We start from the raw sequence: 16432 nt of genomic DNA, 5'->3' as shown, positions 1-16432 counted from the left end.
AATACAGTGGAACCCCGACATACGAGTTTATTTCGTTCCGTAACCAAGCTCGTATGTCGAATCGTTCGTATCTCGAAGCAATTTTTCCATATAAATACATTGAAATGCCATTAATTCGCTCCAGCACTTCTTGAGTTTCTTGAATATTAAAAATAAAATTACTATTTATTGATTTTATTATTGGTTTTACCTGTCCATTAATGATATTGCAGAATTTTTTGGGGTGCCTTTTTATCCACAATATTTTAGAGCTTAAAAAGCTGCTTTAGCTTAGAAATTATTATAAGGCCCTTAGTAAGAGTTTGACCGTTTATCAACTCCTTCTGTTTAAACATAGTAGAAATCTATAATGTATTCTTCGCCATCCTTATATTTTTCAATATAATTTCAAGCTTTAATTCAAGAGACATGGTCCTTCTTCTTCGGACCCATGGTTATAAAAGTAAATATTTTGTAAAATGTACAAAAAGCAAAAAACGAGAACTCAACATATATAAATGCACAATCACTATTAATGATATATAGTTAAAATTTCAAACATTAAAATAATCATCAATATATTGTAATTTGCATAGGCAAATCGTATAATAATAGTAGTAGTAGTAATAGTATAGTATAATAATATATATTATAGTATAATAATATATAGTATAGTATAATAATAGTAGTAGTAATTGTAGTAATAAATATTAATGAATATTAATTAATATTACTCAGACTAACTCTGAAATAATTTATTCTACCATAAAACATTTTTATGTTTAACCAATAACATTTAATATCTTTTGAGAAAACAATTACTCACTCAAAGACTTTTCAACTTGTAAGAAATAAATTTGGAGTTTTTTTTATTGGCATTATAATCGACTACATTGGAGATATTAAACCATAAATATTTTTGCTTTGCCTTGCTGATTAATTTATTATTCAAATGTTGTATTACACACAATAAAATGCAAAATAGTTGAATGGGAAACAAATGGTTAATAAGTTAATAATAAATACTAATATTAAAATTGATTAAATTCTTTACCAAAAATTTTAATTTATCTGTTTAATGCATTTTTATCATGTTTTGTTCACCACTATATTTTTCTCAGATTCTTAGTTAAAAATTTCTTATAACAAAAAATTTTGCATGTTAATCATGGGTCAAAATAAATATTTTAATATTTTGATAATAAGCATTTATATACAACTATTCAAATCATTTATAGATTTATTTATAACCAAAATCACATAACATAAATACTACTATAACATAAAGAAAACTATATAAATCTTGTAGCAATTGCCAATAATTTAGTATAATCCGCTCCTTTCGCTTGTGTTCTTTCCTTCAGAATAGTCCTCAAAATATGTGGAATTGGCACATGAATTCTAGTCCCCAGTGGAGTTCCACTATCATCGATCAATACAACATTATTGCTATCAAATTTCGGTATTTTAGGTTTCTGATTTTGTTTAAGTCCTACTAAGATTCCTTTCTTCTTTTCACCTTTAATTGCTACTAGGACCCGGTCTCCTATGTATCCTTTCCGAAGTTTGCTGTATACATGAATAATCCTAGGTGGTTTGCCTTCAGCCATAGCTCGTTTACCTATTTCGCTATTGTCTACTACTCTTAGCCTGGTCAATTTTTGTACCTCATTATTTACTGATGTGGTGTGAATTAATTTGGACATGTTGTTCATGATTAAATTGGTTTTGATAAGGTTGTTTAGAAGGGCCATGGTCAAGGAAAAATCTAAAATAATGAAGAGAAAGACAAATTTAATCATTGATTATATATACTAAAAAAGAGTAATTTAGCTTGATATTATCATTACATTATATAAGAGTAACTACAGTTAAATTTGATCTTTCATAGGCGAATTAAATACAGGTAACCCTCGTATAACATGGTTCTTCTAAAAAACAGATTTCTTGCTACATTTGCTATGTTTCTCAAATAAAGATCTTTCTAATAAAATGAACACCAAATTTTCATAAAAAAGCATTGTATCAATATATGAAGGTATCAATAGCAAATTTTTTGCAGAAATTGAAGATAGTACAGTAAAACTCTCTAAAAATGAGTATTCTTACCAAAAAAAAAAAATAGGATTGCGAAGGATAGTATTTACTTGGTAGTTATGACTAAGAAAATATCATTTAATTCAAATAATACCAATATCACTTTGAACTAAAAAACTTGTAATATGTAGCATGTATTTTTGAAAATTGGAGAGTAATCTTTCTTTTTACACTAGTTCTTTCTAGTTAGTCACAACAAGTAAATTAAAGATGAACTTTGAGAGTTTTTTAATTAATACTCTGAGTCAAGTGTTTTCTAACGAGGATATGTATTTTGTGTTAGAGAATTGATATTTTTGGATAAAAAAGATAAAGTTCTGATTAAACTTTACATGTGATATTATAATAACCTGATTTTTTTTTAGTTTAGAGGAAAAACAAAAATGCAATTAATATTATGATTCTATTAGATTCTTAAAAATATATGAACAATATCAATCTAACCTCAAAATTAAACAATTTGATAATCCTATACATTTAATATTTGTACAGACAATTCATACTTACATTTATGAGATAAAAATACGTGTTAACAAATTATATTTTACCCTATATTTGTAAAATTATATTATAGTTCATATTATTTCATATTTTCTTAAAAATATACATTTATAATTGTCAATGATTGACTCCTAAACAATATAATAATAATGGATTGATTACTAGACCTAGACAATATAATATGGATGGATAATTCGTGCCCATCTTTTGGAGATTGTGTGAAGCATAGGTGTGAAGTGTGAATAGTTTAGTTTTGGGTGCCAAGGAAAGATGCCTCAATCTATTTATTATGCTTATTTATCTATGGCCACAACTATTAATTAAACAATATTAAAATTGATTAAGATATTAATAAATACTTCAATGATGAATTATGAACCGATTTTGCCAGAAAATTTTTTAATTAGACGATATTCATTGAAAAATATGTTGGAATATGTTCTGTATTTGGCGTTTGGATTTGGAAGTCAAGTTATAATATTTATTTTATATTGATAGATTCTAATTCATCGTTATTGGAAGATAATAATACATCAAAATATTGTAAATCATACTTCTTATACCCTTGAACGAATATATTTCGTCGTCAACGATCATACCATGTTGAATACACCGGTTCTCGTCCGATCACCGAAGTTAAGCAACATCGGGCGTGGGTAGTACTTAGATGGGAGACCGCTTGGGAACACCACGTATCGTTGACTTTTTCTTCACTTTTATTAATTATATAAATTATATGAACAAGGTGTAAGTGGCATTTTGCATTAGGGCAAGTTACATAAATTTCCTAATATGTGTAATATTTGACCAACAACCAAAATTGAAATTTATTTATTTTTGAAATTAAAGTTTTTTAATTAATGCGATTTCCGGTTTGATACATCTCAAATACATTTATAATATCTGTAATTAGGGGGCGTCCATTGATCACGTGAGCGAGTTTCTAATGATTTTTGGTAGAACCAGTTTTTGAGTCGGCCTTTAAAATATTAGCGTTCCGGTAAAAAAAATATTGGCTCAACACCACTGAACACACCTTTGAAAGATATTTATATGTAATTATATTAATTTGGGTCAAAACTCCTTAATAGCATAAGAAAGGCCAGAACTGTTGTTGTATTGGCCTATAAAATAAATTGTACAACAAATTTTACAAAAATGCGAAAACCTTTAACATGTTTTTAAAATCCATGTGAACGAAGTTGTAAATACAGCTAGTTATTAATAATTTTATGATATTTGCATAATATTAATTTTTGAAAACTTTGACCGATCACTTGCGTTTTTATGTTTATTTATCTATGATCCTAGACAATATTAGAATACCGTGTGTTCATATGATTTACGTGCACTTTAAAAAAAAATTATTGATAGAAATTAAAATCAAGTAAACCAACAATCACTTATAAACGCAATAACTTATAAACACTTCACATAACAACAATCACTTATAAACTCTTTTTTTAACCACTTTTATCTATGCCAACAATAATCGATTATCGATATTTTTAATATTGATACAACTTCAAACCGTTGTTTACCAACCGAAGTGACCTATCTTTACAATGCAGCGATGTTGATCTATGTTAAATTCTGGCCATGATCGAGGAACCTCTTTCATTCTGTTTCTGCATTTGGTAGAAATCACATCGGCATATGGGCGGCCTGAATGATAAAGCAATCGGGCCGCCATCGTTGCATGTTCGAGATAAACAAAATCAGGACAGATACGTAATAGTAGTATAAACGTCTGTGCTTGGTTTCTTCGTAAAAAAAGTATGAAAAGTAAGTATTGCTTTTTTGCCAGGTTTAATCAATACAGTCAACCTTCTGGGAACGCGATTTACGAGGAACGTGACGAAATTGAGGCGTCCTTCAATAACATGGTACTCCTAAGATGTGGTTTTCGGTCGCCATCCCATAAGTTCTAATAAGTATCTGGCTATTGATGCAAAATATTTACATTAAAATTTTTAGCGGTTATTTTATCTTTTACGACATGTTTGTGTACGTGAATTAGGGTCTATCTGCAACAGGGGTAATTAGTAACAGGCGTTTTTCAAAAAGGTCTTGGACGATATTAAATTGTTTTGTGTCGATTGGACAAATATTGTCATAGGTACTTTCTCGCAGGCCAACGCATTATACAGAACTCAGCAGGTCTGTCATTTTTGGCAATGATAAGCATTTCTAGATATATTTGTACTTGAATCGGTAGAGGAATAGTTGCAGCAACTATTCATCTTTGTTTCGTAGAAAAATTATTAGTGAATTTCAAGATATCTTAACTAAAAAAAACTTATAACAAGCCACTAGCTCTCTTAAACAGGCCTTGTTATATAAAATGTGCATGGCATAGGGTTTAGTAACTAATAATAATAATCAGACATAGTTTAGGCAAATGATGATAATAAATATTATTTCAGGCTTTTATCGAGCTTATTTATAATTTTAATTAAAGTAACTTCATAATATTATATGGGAGATTGTACAACGTCCGCTTATGCAATAAAAAGATCTGACAGTAGTAAGCATTTGGACATTAAAAACAATTTAATTAAAGACAATGTTTGTCATCAAGTTCTCCATACTAAAGTCTATTTCATCTTCTTTGTTAAAAATAATCTGCTTAAATTTTTTTAATTAGAAAATAGTGATTCAGTTCACCTTTTATATGATAACTTTATATAAACGCTTCAATTGATAACAATTTACATCTTTCGAATTTCTTGGTGTCGTACAAATTTTGAGTTTCTCATATCACCTCGTTATCGGTGGGTTGACTGTAGTTATCATATAATTATATATCAAATTTAATTTTATTTTAATTATTTCTTTATTTAATAAACCAAATAGATTTAAGTAAGACTTGGTTCTATGCAATTTTAGATTTAGTTACGTAACACAATCGAATTCAGTATTTAGTAACTTTTCAATGGCAGAGTTTTATACACGGTTCACATCATTTAAATTAAATAGTCTTGCAATTTTTTTAGAAATAATTTAAATATTTTATTTAATTGAATGCTGTTTCATAAATCATAAAATTGATGTATAAAAAGTCCATAGCATAATTTTTTTTTTAGGTAGTATATCATACAAAGTTGTTTATTATATGTAAGAATTTATACAATTTTTGATTATTTTTTTATATGATTTGTTTTTATTAATATTATAATATAATATTATATTTTTTTCATTAATATCAATTATTTTTCAGGTAATCATTGGTGATCAGGTGATTCGTTGTGACTTTCAAAAAGAATGGATCTATTTATTACTTCCCGAACAAGTGGAAAATTGGAGCACAGGTATGTTGGATTATATTAATTCATTATTAATATATGTACATTGCATATATATTTCATTTTTAGTTGTTAACAATTTAAGTAATAAATTAAATTATTTAGCTTATTAGCAATTTATAGATAATTTGCATTCATTCTGTTAAATGACCTACGAATTGCATCGAACAGTTTTTTGTGAAAGCAAAAACTTTATTTTTGTAATAAATAGGTAAAATTTTAATCTAAACAGTACAAGCACACATACTTTTTTAAATTTGGTTTCAATCGCTTCAGAATGTCTCGAAAAACAAAAAAATATTAAAACGGATTTTTTGGTGAAAACAAACCATTCCTTTGGAAAGTTAATCATATTTGGTCTAAATCATCAATCTTGTAATTTCAAGAAGTGCTAAAAAATTTATTCTTCCGACCGTTGCATAAGTTGCAAAATAAACAATTATTTGCAAAAGCCAGAAGTAAAATATCAAATAAAACATGAATCATTTCTTTCTTTCTACTGTACATTTCTATAGAATACGCAAATATATAAAAAATTCTCAGGAGTCCACTTGAAGATATAATAGAATTAAGAACCACAATGCTTTTTGAGATATTTTCTATTTAGATATGACCGTATGTTTTGTCGGTAATCTTCACGAACGTTTATATTGTTATGAATAAGAGGGTTTTTATTGTCATTATTATATTATATTGTATTTTTACACTAATCTGTCATGTTTTGACGAGTCGTACACGGTTACCTAAACAAGGTGTGACATGTCAAAACATTTCATAGATTTCTATCTTATAACGACAGTTTTGTTGATGTTTATATGCATGCGGGCGCAGTAATGCAATTATTTTTGTACCTTCAGTTATTTATATGCAATCAGATAAAATTACAAAATGACGAATAATATTTAATGAAATTGTACATAAAAGTGGTCTTTTATGGACTAAATACTGCGTCTCGGAGCGCGGGGTTCTGAAATACCTAATATTTACCAGAAGTGTGGCTTTTTTTTTCTTGCATTTTTCTAGTATTGCTACTATTTGTTAAAACATATCATCACTCTCTCAACTACTATTTATAAATAGTAAACTCAATGAATGCTCGGAATCGGCACCTTTATCAAATAAGTGTTGATTTTTGCTACGTATTGCATAAATTATATTTTTTTTTCGTTTAGCTTGTTTTGTTTTATTTCTAAAAATTTTGCTTTGTTTCTCAGTTTATCTGATTCAGCCAGTAATTCAACATTGCCAATTTTCGTTTCACAATATTTCATTATATATATTATTTATATTTTATTATATTGCAATATAAGAGGTTTGATGAATGAAAACAATTTTGACTAACTATTATAAGATCTGATAAAATTTAGTATACCTGACATGGTTTAAAATAATTGCTCAAATAATCATAATCCACATTTTTATGGTAAGAATGTGAGAATTTACAATAGTTTATTTTTTACACTAGTTGTAAGTGGCATTTTGTCTTAAATTGTTTTAATTGTCCTTCAGAAAGTTGAACAAATTGGCGCAAGTAAAATTTTGTTTTTTCTGGTAATAATTAAATTTTATATATATAACTATAAAAAATTTCAATTGCAATAAAATGGCATGGACATTTTCACAAAACGATTTCGACTATAAAATATATCTCGATTATTTCAGAATTGTGGCATTCGATCAAGTATGCCATTTTCACAAATATTTAACTAAACATTAAATTTATTTTTATTACAAAAAAATATATTTGGGGATTTTCAAATCATTTTAATCAATGCAAACTTGATTGTTTTCTGATATTACTTTTGATTATTATTACTAAATATAGATACAAAAAAATCGAAAATATTATTACCAATAATATTCATGGTAAACGAAAATAGATATCTGTAGAATAATAGTTCCGAGTATTCCGAGCTTAAAAATGATAATTAGACATATGCACATCAGATATTTTATAGAAATATTATCAGATTTTTAATAATACAAGGTCTGTCTTCATTTGTTTCGGTTCCGTACCACAAATTTTATTTTTTAGAATTATTATACGTATGTTCGCCTAATTTATAAACTCTTATATTTTGTTTTTTTCTATAAAATTCTAAAAATAAAACTCAATGTAGTTATAATAATCAATTTGAATATTTAAAGCAATTATTGATTATTGATCAATTTTTATTTTTTCTCTAATGTTTAAACACGGTACAGGAAGTTCTAGCAATTGGCCTTGAGGCACGATGCCACGCACTAGTTACATTTAAAAGGTTCGGTATTTCGATTTTTATTAAATCAATCATATATTGTAACTGGAATAAATCCAAAATCTCTCGCCGTAACCTATATTTCTATGATTTTACAATATTTTTTCTAGTAAGCTTTTAGCTGCACAATATGAGCATATGTGTACAAATACCACTCATTGACAGTTCCTTTTGTGACAATGGAAACTTTTACCGAATATGTCAAAAACAGACATGGCCCGGGACGCAGAGTGCCACATTCTAAGAAGCACTTTGCGGAATAAAGGAAATATTTTATTTTATCATTTTCCTGGGTAGATGTATTTATTCATAATACAAAATAATGACGAATAAAAATGTTATTTGATAGTTTAGATATGTACATCGTTTATTATTAACACTAGTGGTGCATGGCATCATTGGCCATAAGGCAAACTACTGGAACTTCCTGTACCAAAAATTATAATTTTCTAAAAAAGTTTTAAAAATTTTTGAGAATTTTGAAAAAATAAGATATTTGAGAATTATATTCTGAAATTTTTTAACTCCGAAACCGCCAATCCTGCCTTCCCTAAAATTCAATTTTTTTTTTATTTCGATAATGCAAATATAATGCTTTTTGAATCATTCAAATCGGACACTCTGTTCTCTTAAATAGTGAAGTGCCGTTTTTAGCACCTTTTACTCAGAGGCTAAACCAGCCTCTGCTATAACTAATCAGCACGTCTCCTTATCAATAGGAATCGAATGTTTTTTTTTTTAATTATCCAAATCGATTGATCCGTGTTCCCGAAATCGTTGACCAAAATTTGTATCCGAACACACAAAAGCATATCCATTTTTTCTAAGGTATGCCAACATGTTCAGAAACCATTGAATCGTGAAGATATACAAAAAAAATAATTTTTTGATTTTTTTTATTACTATAACTTACCCTACGGGGAGTTAATGAAGAAAATCAACCGGAGATCGACTTTTATTGCAATTCCTTGGATAGATTCTTGATTAAATAGAATTTTTGACATTATTTGTACATATGTATGTACCCTTCTCGGAAAAAATAGGTTTGTTATGGTAATGCTATGTTACGGGTCTCTATTCGTATTAATTGGTTTATATCAAGAAATGGTTCCAAATTTTGAAGCATTTTTACAGAAAAATTCAATTCTACTACAATTAGAAAGAATTTGCATATTGGCCACAATAAACTTTAGGATATGGGATTTTAGAACCGGCTAACAACAAATGTGATAAAATTGATAACATTTTATAACAATTACTGCTCTATTACCCTGCGGCCATATTTACTCTCAAATGCAATAATTCCAATACCCGTCTGCCATCAATTTTTTGCATTCGTCATAAAGTTATATTAGATCAGGTCGCCGGTTCCCATCTGATTTAAATAAGGCAAGGGTCCGTCAACTGTGCCTTCAGAATTACGCAATCAACCGGTATAGTGTTTATGCAAATTTGTTTCGCTCATTTGTACCGACTTCTCTCGTAACGGGAGAAAAATGAAAAATCAAAATGAATATGACTTTTGTATCATGGGTTAAACGTAAATGCAAAAAGATGATGTAGAAAATTTTTGATTTTTTACCTCCTAGATTTGTTGGTAATAGATAAAATTTCCAAACTAGATACCAAAATATTTATTGCGTTCTCTAATTCACACAGATTCAGAAAATGTTTGCTTCTGAATTTTGAAGTATTTATTATAAGTATTGTGATAAAAATGAAAAAAAAAAAAAATTTCTAATAAGAGTCATATTTTAACTTTCCGGAAAAGAAGTTAAGATTTTTGCCTGAAAATGCGACTTCAATGTTATGTTTTCTCGACGTTTCAAGTCATTCTTAATCCTTTGAGACCGAACTTGGAAAAAGCATGTGAGTGTATATATGTGGGTAGATTTTTGACCTTTTGTCCACTGTTTCAAAAACTTTTTGACTACCGTCCAAAAGCTGTTTTATCGATTTCAAAAACTCCAAATAAAAGCCATTTGATAACCTCGATGAGGAAGCATTGATTAGATTAGTTTTGCATTTTTTTAGTAAAAAAAATCTCGAATAGTTTTTGCAAATTCATAAACTGTTAGAAAGTTATTGGTTGCAAATCGAATTGTTGGAAAAAAATGTCTTAATGAACTTAATAAAAAAATTAGAGGCCACCAAAATGCTCTAATTATAAAAATTAAATAATGTTTGGATTAATTATCCGCACTTATAGAAAATCTTTCTATTATATATAGTACAATTAGGCGCTTCTCAAATTCAATGTAACATTCAAACTATTTGTTGAAAAAAATTGACACGTTTAGAAAATTTGTCCAAGGTGAAAAGTTTCTCACATCCCTAATAAATTAATGTATTGATTTTTTTTATCGAAACGATTTTTTGCGCATGTTGGAAAGTTAATGCAAATTTTTTTAAACCATGATGTCTCTTACGCCTAATTACGTTTGCATTGTAAAAATGTATAAAGTTATTGTCGTGTTTTATCAGTTATTCTATAAGCATCTGAATAGTTTACCTAATCCAGTTTTGGATATTTTTTTTTATATTTTGAAATTTTTTGAAAATTTTGCACTTTCCGAAGAGTAACTAAGAACCCATAGAAATGCAACCAAAATTAGTTCTTATTAATTTTTTTATAAAATATCTGATAACTAGATGTGCATTAGTCTTATGATCATTATTGATCGTTTAGTCTCATTTTTTTACTTTTTTTTTGGATCTTCGAAACCATTAGACCTGCCTTCTTAATAATTTTATCAGTTGTTTAAGAAAGCAACCCGCCATAAATATTATTTCAATAATCACTTGACAAAATCTCATGAAAAATTACGCAAATACTTCATTTTCTAAAAAAAATCTAATTCGATGTCATATCTATGCATATCGTAAACATAGCATATGCAGGTGTAAATATATATTCGTAAACAAGGCAGGTGTTTTTATTCAAATTAATCATCAATATTTAACAATCATTCAAAAAATAATTCCAATGCGCAGTTTGCAAAGCACTTCACCCAAATCCTCAAACTTATTCTCTCTCTCTGTATATTTCGAATGAATTACACAATTATGATGTGTTAACATGGCCGTCGGTTTTCTCATGGCAACCCTCTTCAATATTTCCGTTTATGCATTGTTATGTTAATATAATTTCTACCCTTATGAAAATTTACTAATATACACACAAGAATGTGTCTATGAATGGGGGTTGCTTTATATTCGTGATATGAATTTCTCCCCTGTTTCATAATTGTCTAATATGGCGCGAGCGTCAGCCGCCATTTCGGTCGGGGACGACATGTTGAGTTGACAACTTTTTTTTGGCTTTTAATGGCTAGTAGAAAAGATTAGGGGTTGGTAATGGACAAATACAAATATAAAATACATTCGGAAGAGAAACGCTATTAGAATTAGCAATTTTATCAAGTTAGCTTGAGTTTCATATATTGTATGAAATTGTTCATATAATACTCATCTTATTTAAATCATGTAAACGTGCCTGCTCCACAATTTTCTATAATTACGATTACAAATATTTCATAAATGTTTATTATTAACTTACATATTGAGATAAATTCAGTTTATAAATCTAAATTTTATTATTGTTCATCTATCAAATATGTTGCTCAGCGGTTTAGAAAAATGAACGTTGACACGAAAACGTGTGTGTATTTTCTATATATGAGTATTTTCCAGGAAAAACCCAACGTCTCGAAATTATTTGATGGCAGATGCATTTTACGAGCGTCAGAGTGGGATTAATTTATTGAATTTATATCGATTTTACCAAGTTAAGGTATATAGGTACTACGTGTGGCACTTTTGGCGAATCTGTTCACCTCATATATTTATCATGGAAATATCTAGTAACGATATAATCATTATTACCTGATGAAATCATTTTTTCTGTAAATAACATTTATGATTCAATAACTAGACACAAATAAAAATAATATTTTCGACAAATTTTTGTAAAGTCACTAATTAGTTTCTTTATGTAAGAAGTTATTATTTTGACTAACAATCGAAATAATACTTTAGGATACTTGTTATATTCAAAAATATCATAATTATTTGCTACCATATTTAAATCATTTTTCTTAAAATCAATATTTACACTATTAAATAATCTATATATTGTTATAATCTATGTATTAATCAGGATTAATACTCATATATTAAGTAAAATCATTATTATGAACAAATAGTTAGTTTTGGGTAAAATCATGTTACAATTTATTCCTAATAAAATATCTTTTATATAAAAATGGATCGCAAAATGTGTTGGTAAGCGCATAACTCAACAACGTCTGAACCAATTTGGCCAATTCTTTTTTTAAAATGTTCGTTGATGTCCAAGGATGGTTCTTACGTCGAGAAAAAATCGAATAATTGCCGGGAAAACCCTAAAAACAGCCCTTTCTTTTTCTCATATAAACATACAAACATTTTCTCTACATTTTCTAACTAAAACGTAGAATTAATTTGAGCTTTATTGCTATTATATATAGTTCATATTAAATTACAAGCACACACTGTATACTTCTCTTAAACGATTATTCGGATTTTGATAAAACTTTCTGAAGTTTAAGGAAATTTTCTAGGATGTATGTGATTATAAAGTACTGTATGTGCAATATTGTAGAAATAAATGGAAAAAATTGCAAAAAACGACATTTCATTGTTTGCATTGAAAATAAATGAAAACTATCGTCTTCCAAAAATTTCAATTTACTTATGAACCTACACAATATTAGAATATGTATAATAAATTACATTATCATTGCCGAAAAGCAGCTGAGATGTGCCAGAAATTAAAATAATATAGAATACAGTATGTATAGCAGATTCAATGATACACATATGAACAAATATGACAGATTAATTCACTTAAAATATGAAATTAAGTATTAATCAGGGCCGGTCCTACCTTTAATGCGATGCATGCGAAAAATACGGGCGCACGCTTCAGGGAGCGCTAACACAAGATTCGGATATTAAATTTTCAATATAGTTTTTTTTTTTCAATATATAATTTCTTTGCATCTTTTACTAATCTTTCCACAATATTTTTAAAATTCGTAAAAATTTTACTTTATAAATAACAACAAATGCAAAAGTAAAGATGAATACATAAAATTGGGCCCTCACGATATCGATTAGGAGAAGTTTAAGATGGAATTTTGGATATCAAAAATAATAAAAAAATATATTAATTTAATCCAACATGAAGTACCAGTGTTATGTTATGGTTATGGTTAATTAAAATTACTCTTCACAGCAAAATGCATGGTTAATTAAAATTACTCTTCAAAGCAAAATGCATACACATTTATATTATGAGCGATGTTAAATGTAGAACTGCTTTAAATAAAATGATGAGTCTCAATTCTCACACTATGGTTATGTTATGCCGTTTAAAAGACTTCAATTTCTAATATAGTGTGAGAATTGAGACTCATCATTTTATTTAAAGCAGTTCTACATTTAACATCGCTCATAATATAAATGTGTATGCATTTTGCTGTGAAGAGTAATTTAAAAAACAATAATTATTATTTTTAGGTAAACGGTAAATATTAGTATATAATATTAAAAAAATTTAGACATGGGTACAGAACAACGTCTGTCGGGTTATCTAGTTCCTAATAAAATTATTAATAACGTTATTTGTTAAAACATAATTATTTCCTAAGATTACAAATCATTTGTCAACTTTTAATCAATGTTTAAGAATGTGCAGAATTATGCAGGGGTAGAATTCTATTTCTAAAGTCAAATATAATAGATTCGATTCAATATTTTTAAATGTAAAAAAATCGTGAGTTTTTAATATTTACAACAAAAATTCTAACGTGGAAAATGTTCATGATATTTCTATTTAAATCTACATCACAGTCATTATAATGTGTTAAAATCTGAGATAAACATTTGATAAATTTTATATTTTATTTGTTGTTAAATGCTATTTTAGAAATAAAATTATGTGCAGTACTTTTGAAAAGAAAAGATATGAATTTTTATCATCTTCAAGTTTTAATATTTAACATGAATTTTGTAGACATGAATGTCATAGCATTCAAATTTGAAAGTCAATTATTTTGAATTCAAATTGATGTAACATTACGTTTTTGTAATTTTGTATTAATTATTACTTGTCAGCGTAACTGATTCTTTAAGTATTTTGGTATTATTTTATTTTACTCCAAGTTACAAAATAGCTTGGACAAGCGCATTGCGTAAAATGGAAACGTAATATTTGACGTGAATGCTATAGCATTCATCGCATATAACGATTTAGATATGATAATCCGACTACATCGCGATGCGCTAAAATCTATGAACTGAATACTGAATATATTTTAGTTGAATGTTTGTATGATTTTTAAATAAAATTATTTGCAGTATTTTCGAAAAGAAAATATACTAAAGTATATAATAAATGCGTTTTGTGAGAATGAAGTTGTAAGTCTGAATGAAGTGAGCGATAACGAACGGTAATGGACTGTTCACTCGACATCACAATAGAATAGAGACGGATGGGTTGATGGGTTGGCGGCGATGGGTTGGCAAGATGGCAAGCCAGTGGGTTTATTATAGTGCGAGTGTGGGAACTCGATGTGTACTACGAAGACTTTATTAGTGAATCAACTGTAAATCTCATTGATAAATGTTATTTTTTTAATATATAGCCAGAGTAGTAGTTGAAGTTATGATTGAAATATTGTAATTAATTAAATTCAATAGAGTAGGACGGGGCGCAAAGGTCCGACTTTAAGTAATTGTACTGCCTAATTTGAATGAACTACATTACAACATATAACGCGTATCAAATAAACAAGTATCGAACTATGTTCAATAAAATTTTCAGTTAATTTCTAGTCATAAAAATGCATTTTAGCTATTTTTATAAAATTTGTTATCTGTCTCCTTTTCCCCATTCGTTGGGTAAAAAGGAACAGTTAGGGGGTAAACAGATCCAATATCTTATTTTTAATTTTAAAAAATTTTTACGAAATAATTGCTACAATATCCAATCAAATAAATCATGGGCACATTTTTGACAAAGATAGTACTGTATAAAGTCGAGCTAATATTTCGTCAAAAATATTCATCGGCAGAGTTTGAATAACTATTAATGTAAATTATTTCTTGGGAAATTTTTTTTTTTTAGTTTATATTATTTACTATTTTTTATTGTTTTACATCTTCGTTGGGGCAATGGTTTAGTTGGGGTAATGGTTTTTTTTTACCTCACTCAAATGTAAGCTATAGAGGTTATAAGCCTCTTCAGTCATCAGTTATATAAACATCTGTTGAATCTGAAAAGTTAAAATCACAATTTAATAATGTTTACCTACTTAAAAATTATATTAGAATCTCGTAAACTAAACAACAGTACTAATATTCAACAAAATTAACATCGAAGGAAAATACTTTTGTTATAGAATTTCAAAAATGTTTATCTCCTGATAACGACGTTGCTTGATTTAAGGTGATGGTTGATATGCATGTCGTAATATGCATATTTCTGGTGTAAAATATTTTTTTCTAGAAAAATTAAGTATTTTGTTTAAAATATAAAAGCCTGTTGTAAAAAAATATTGTATATGGTATGGATTTGTTTTGTAATATTTTCCTTATACCTACATATTTTCTCCTTTTTTAACTCGGCTACTTTGAGAGTTTGCACCATTTACCTGTACCATGGGCCGAACTTTCAATTCCGACGATTTGAACCGTGTACTTTGATAACGTTATTATTAATAATTGTACAGATCTAAAGAATTGATAATATCAAATAATTTATTTTTCGATATAATCTACACCAGAGAAAATACAAGGTGCTAAAATCTATGGGATGAATGTGCAATATGTTTTAGTTAAATGTCAGTCTATCTAGGCGCTCTTACCCTAATATGAGTCCGTTCCGGTTTCTTTTTCTTTACAATACGTATCCAATAGAGTTCTTTATCTCTAACTCTTCCATCATAAAACTATAAGAATGAAAGTAATAAAGTCTCAGCAGACCCACTTGCGGAGCAGCAACCGAGTTAAAGGATTTTTCCTCTTACAGGACATTAGAGCTCGTTATCTGAGGACCTCTTTACGTTCTTATTCAATCCGAACGCGTACGCCGTAAGGGTACGGGGTGCCCTTCAACCGCACAAAATCACATTAAGGCTTAAACTACATAACTATAAACGATTCACAAAAATTTTTTTACTTTCGTCAATTTAGTTGTATATTATGTAATATTGTACATAAAGAAATAGATAGATTTAATATAGTAAT

General features: G+C 28.0%; 1 protein-coding gene and 1 non-coding gene across 2 annotated transcripts; one reads left to right on the top strand and one right to left on the bottom strand.

Annotated features, from left to right (window-relative positions):
- Positions 1–1244: 1244 nt before the first annotated feature.
- LOC113385212 (39S ribosomal protein L14, mitochondrial) lies at positions 1245–2722 on the bottom strand. The gene is made up of 2 exons (XM_026623036.1): positions 2584–2722; positions 1245–1747 (listed from the first exon to the last, which is right to left on the bottom strand). The coding sequence occupies exon 2, from the start codon at positions 1731–1733 to the stop codon at positions 1272–1274; it is 462 nt and encodes a 153-aa protein (XP_026478821.1). The 5' UTR covers positions 1734–1747; positions 2584–2722; the 3' UTR covers positions 1245–1271.
- A 440-nt stretch (positions 2723–3162) lies between these two features.
- Positions 3163–3281, top strand: LOC113387119. The gene has a single exon (XR_003368084.1). It is a non-coding gene; the product is annotated as a 5S ribosomal RNA (ribosomal RNA).
- Positions 3282–16432: the final 13151 nt, after the last annotated feature.

This window comes from Ctenocephalides felis, unplaced genomic scaffold (assembly GCF_003426905.1).
Source record: "Ctenocephalides felis isolate EL2017-DRISC unplaced genomic scaffold, ASM342690v1 CF-g0.4_SCAFFOLD_03571, whole genome shotgun sequence".
Lineage (NCBI taxonomy): Eukaryota > Metazoa > Arthropoda > Insecta > Siphonaptera > Pulicidae > Ctenocephalides > Ctenocephalides felis.
The sequence above is the reverse complement of the archived record's forward strand: the minus strand, read 5'-3'. Positions and strand labels throughout refer to the sequence as shown.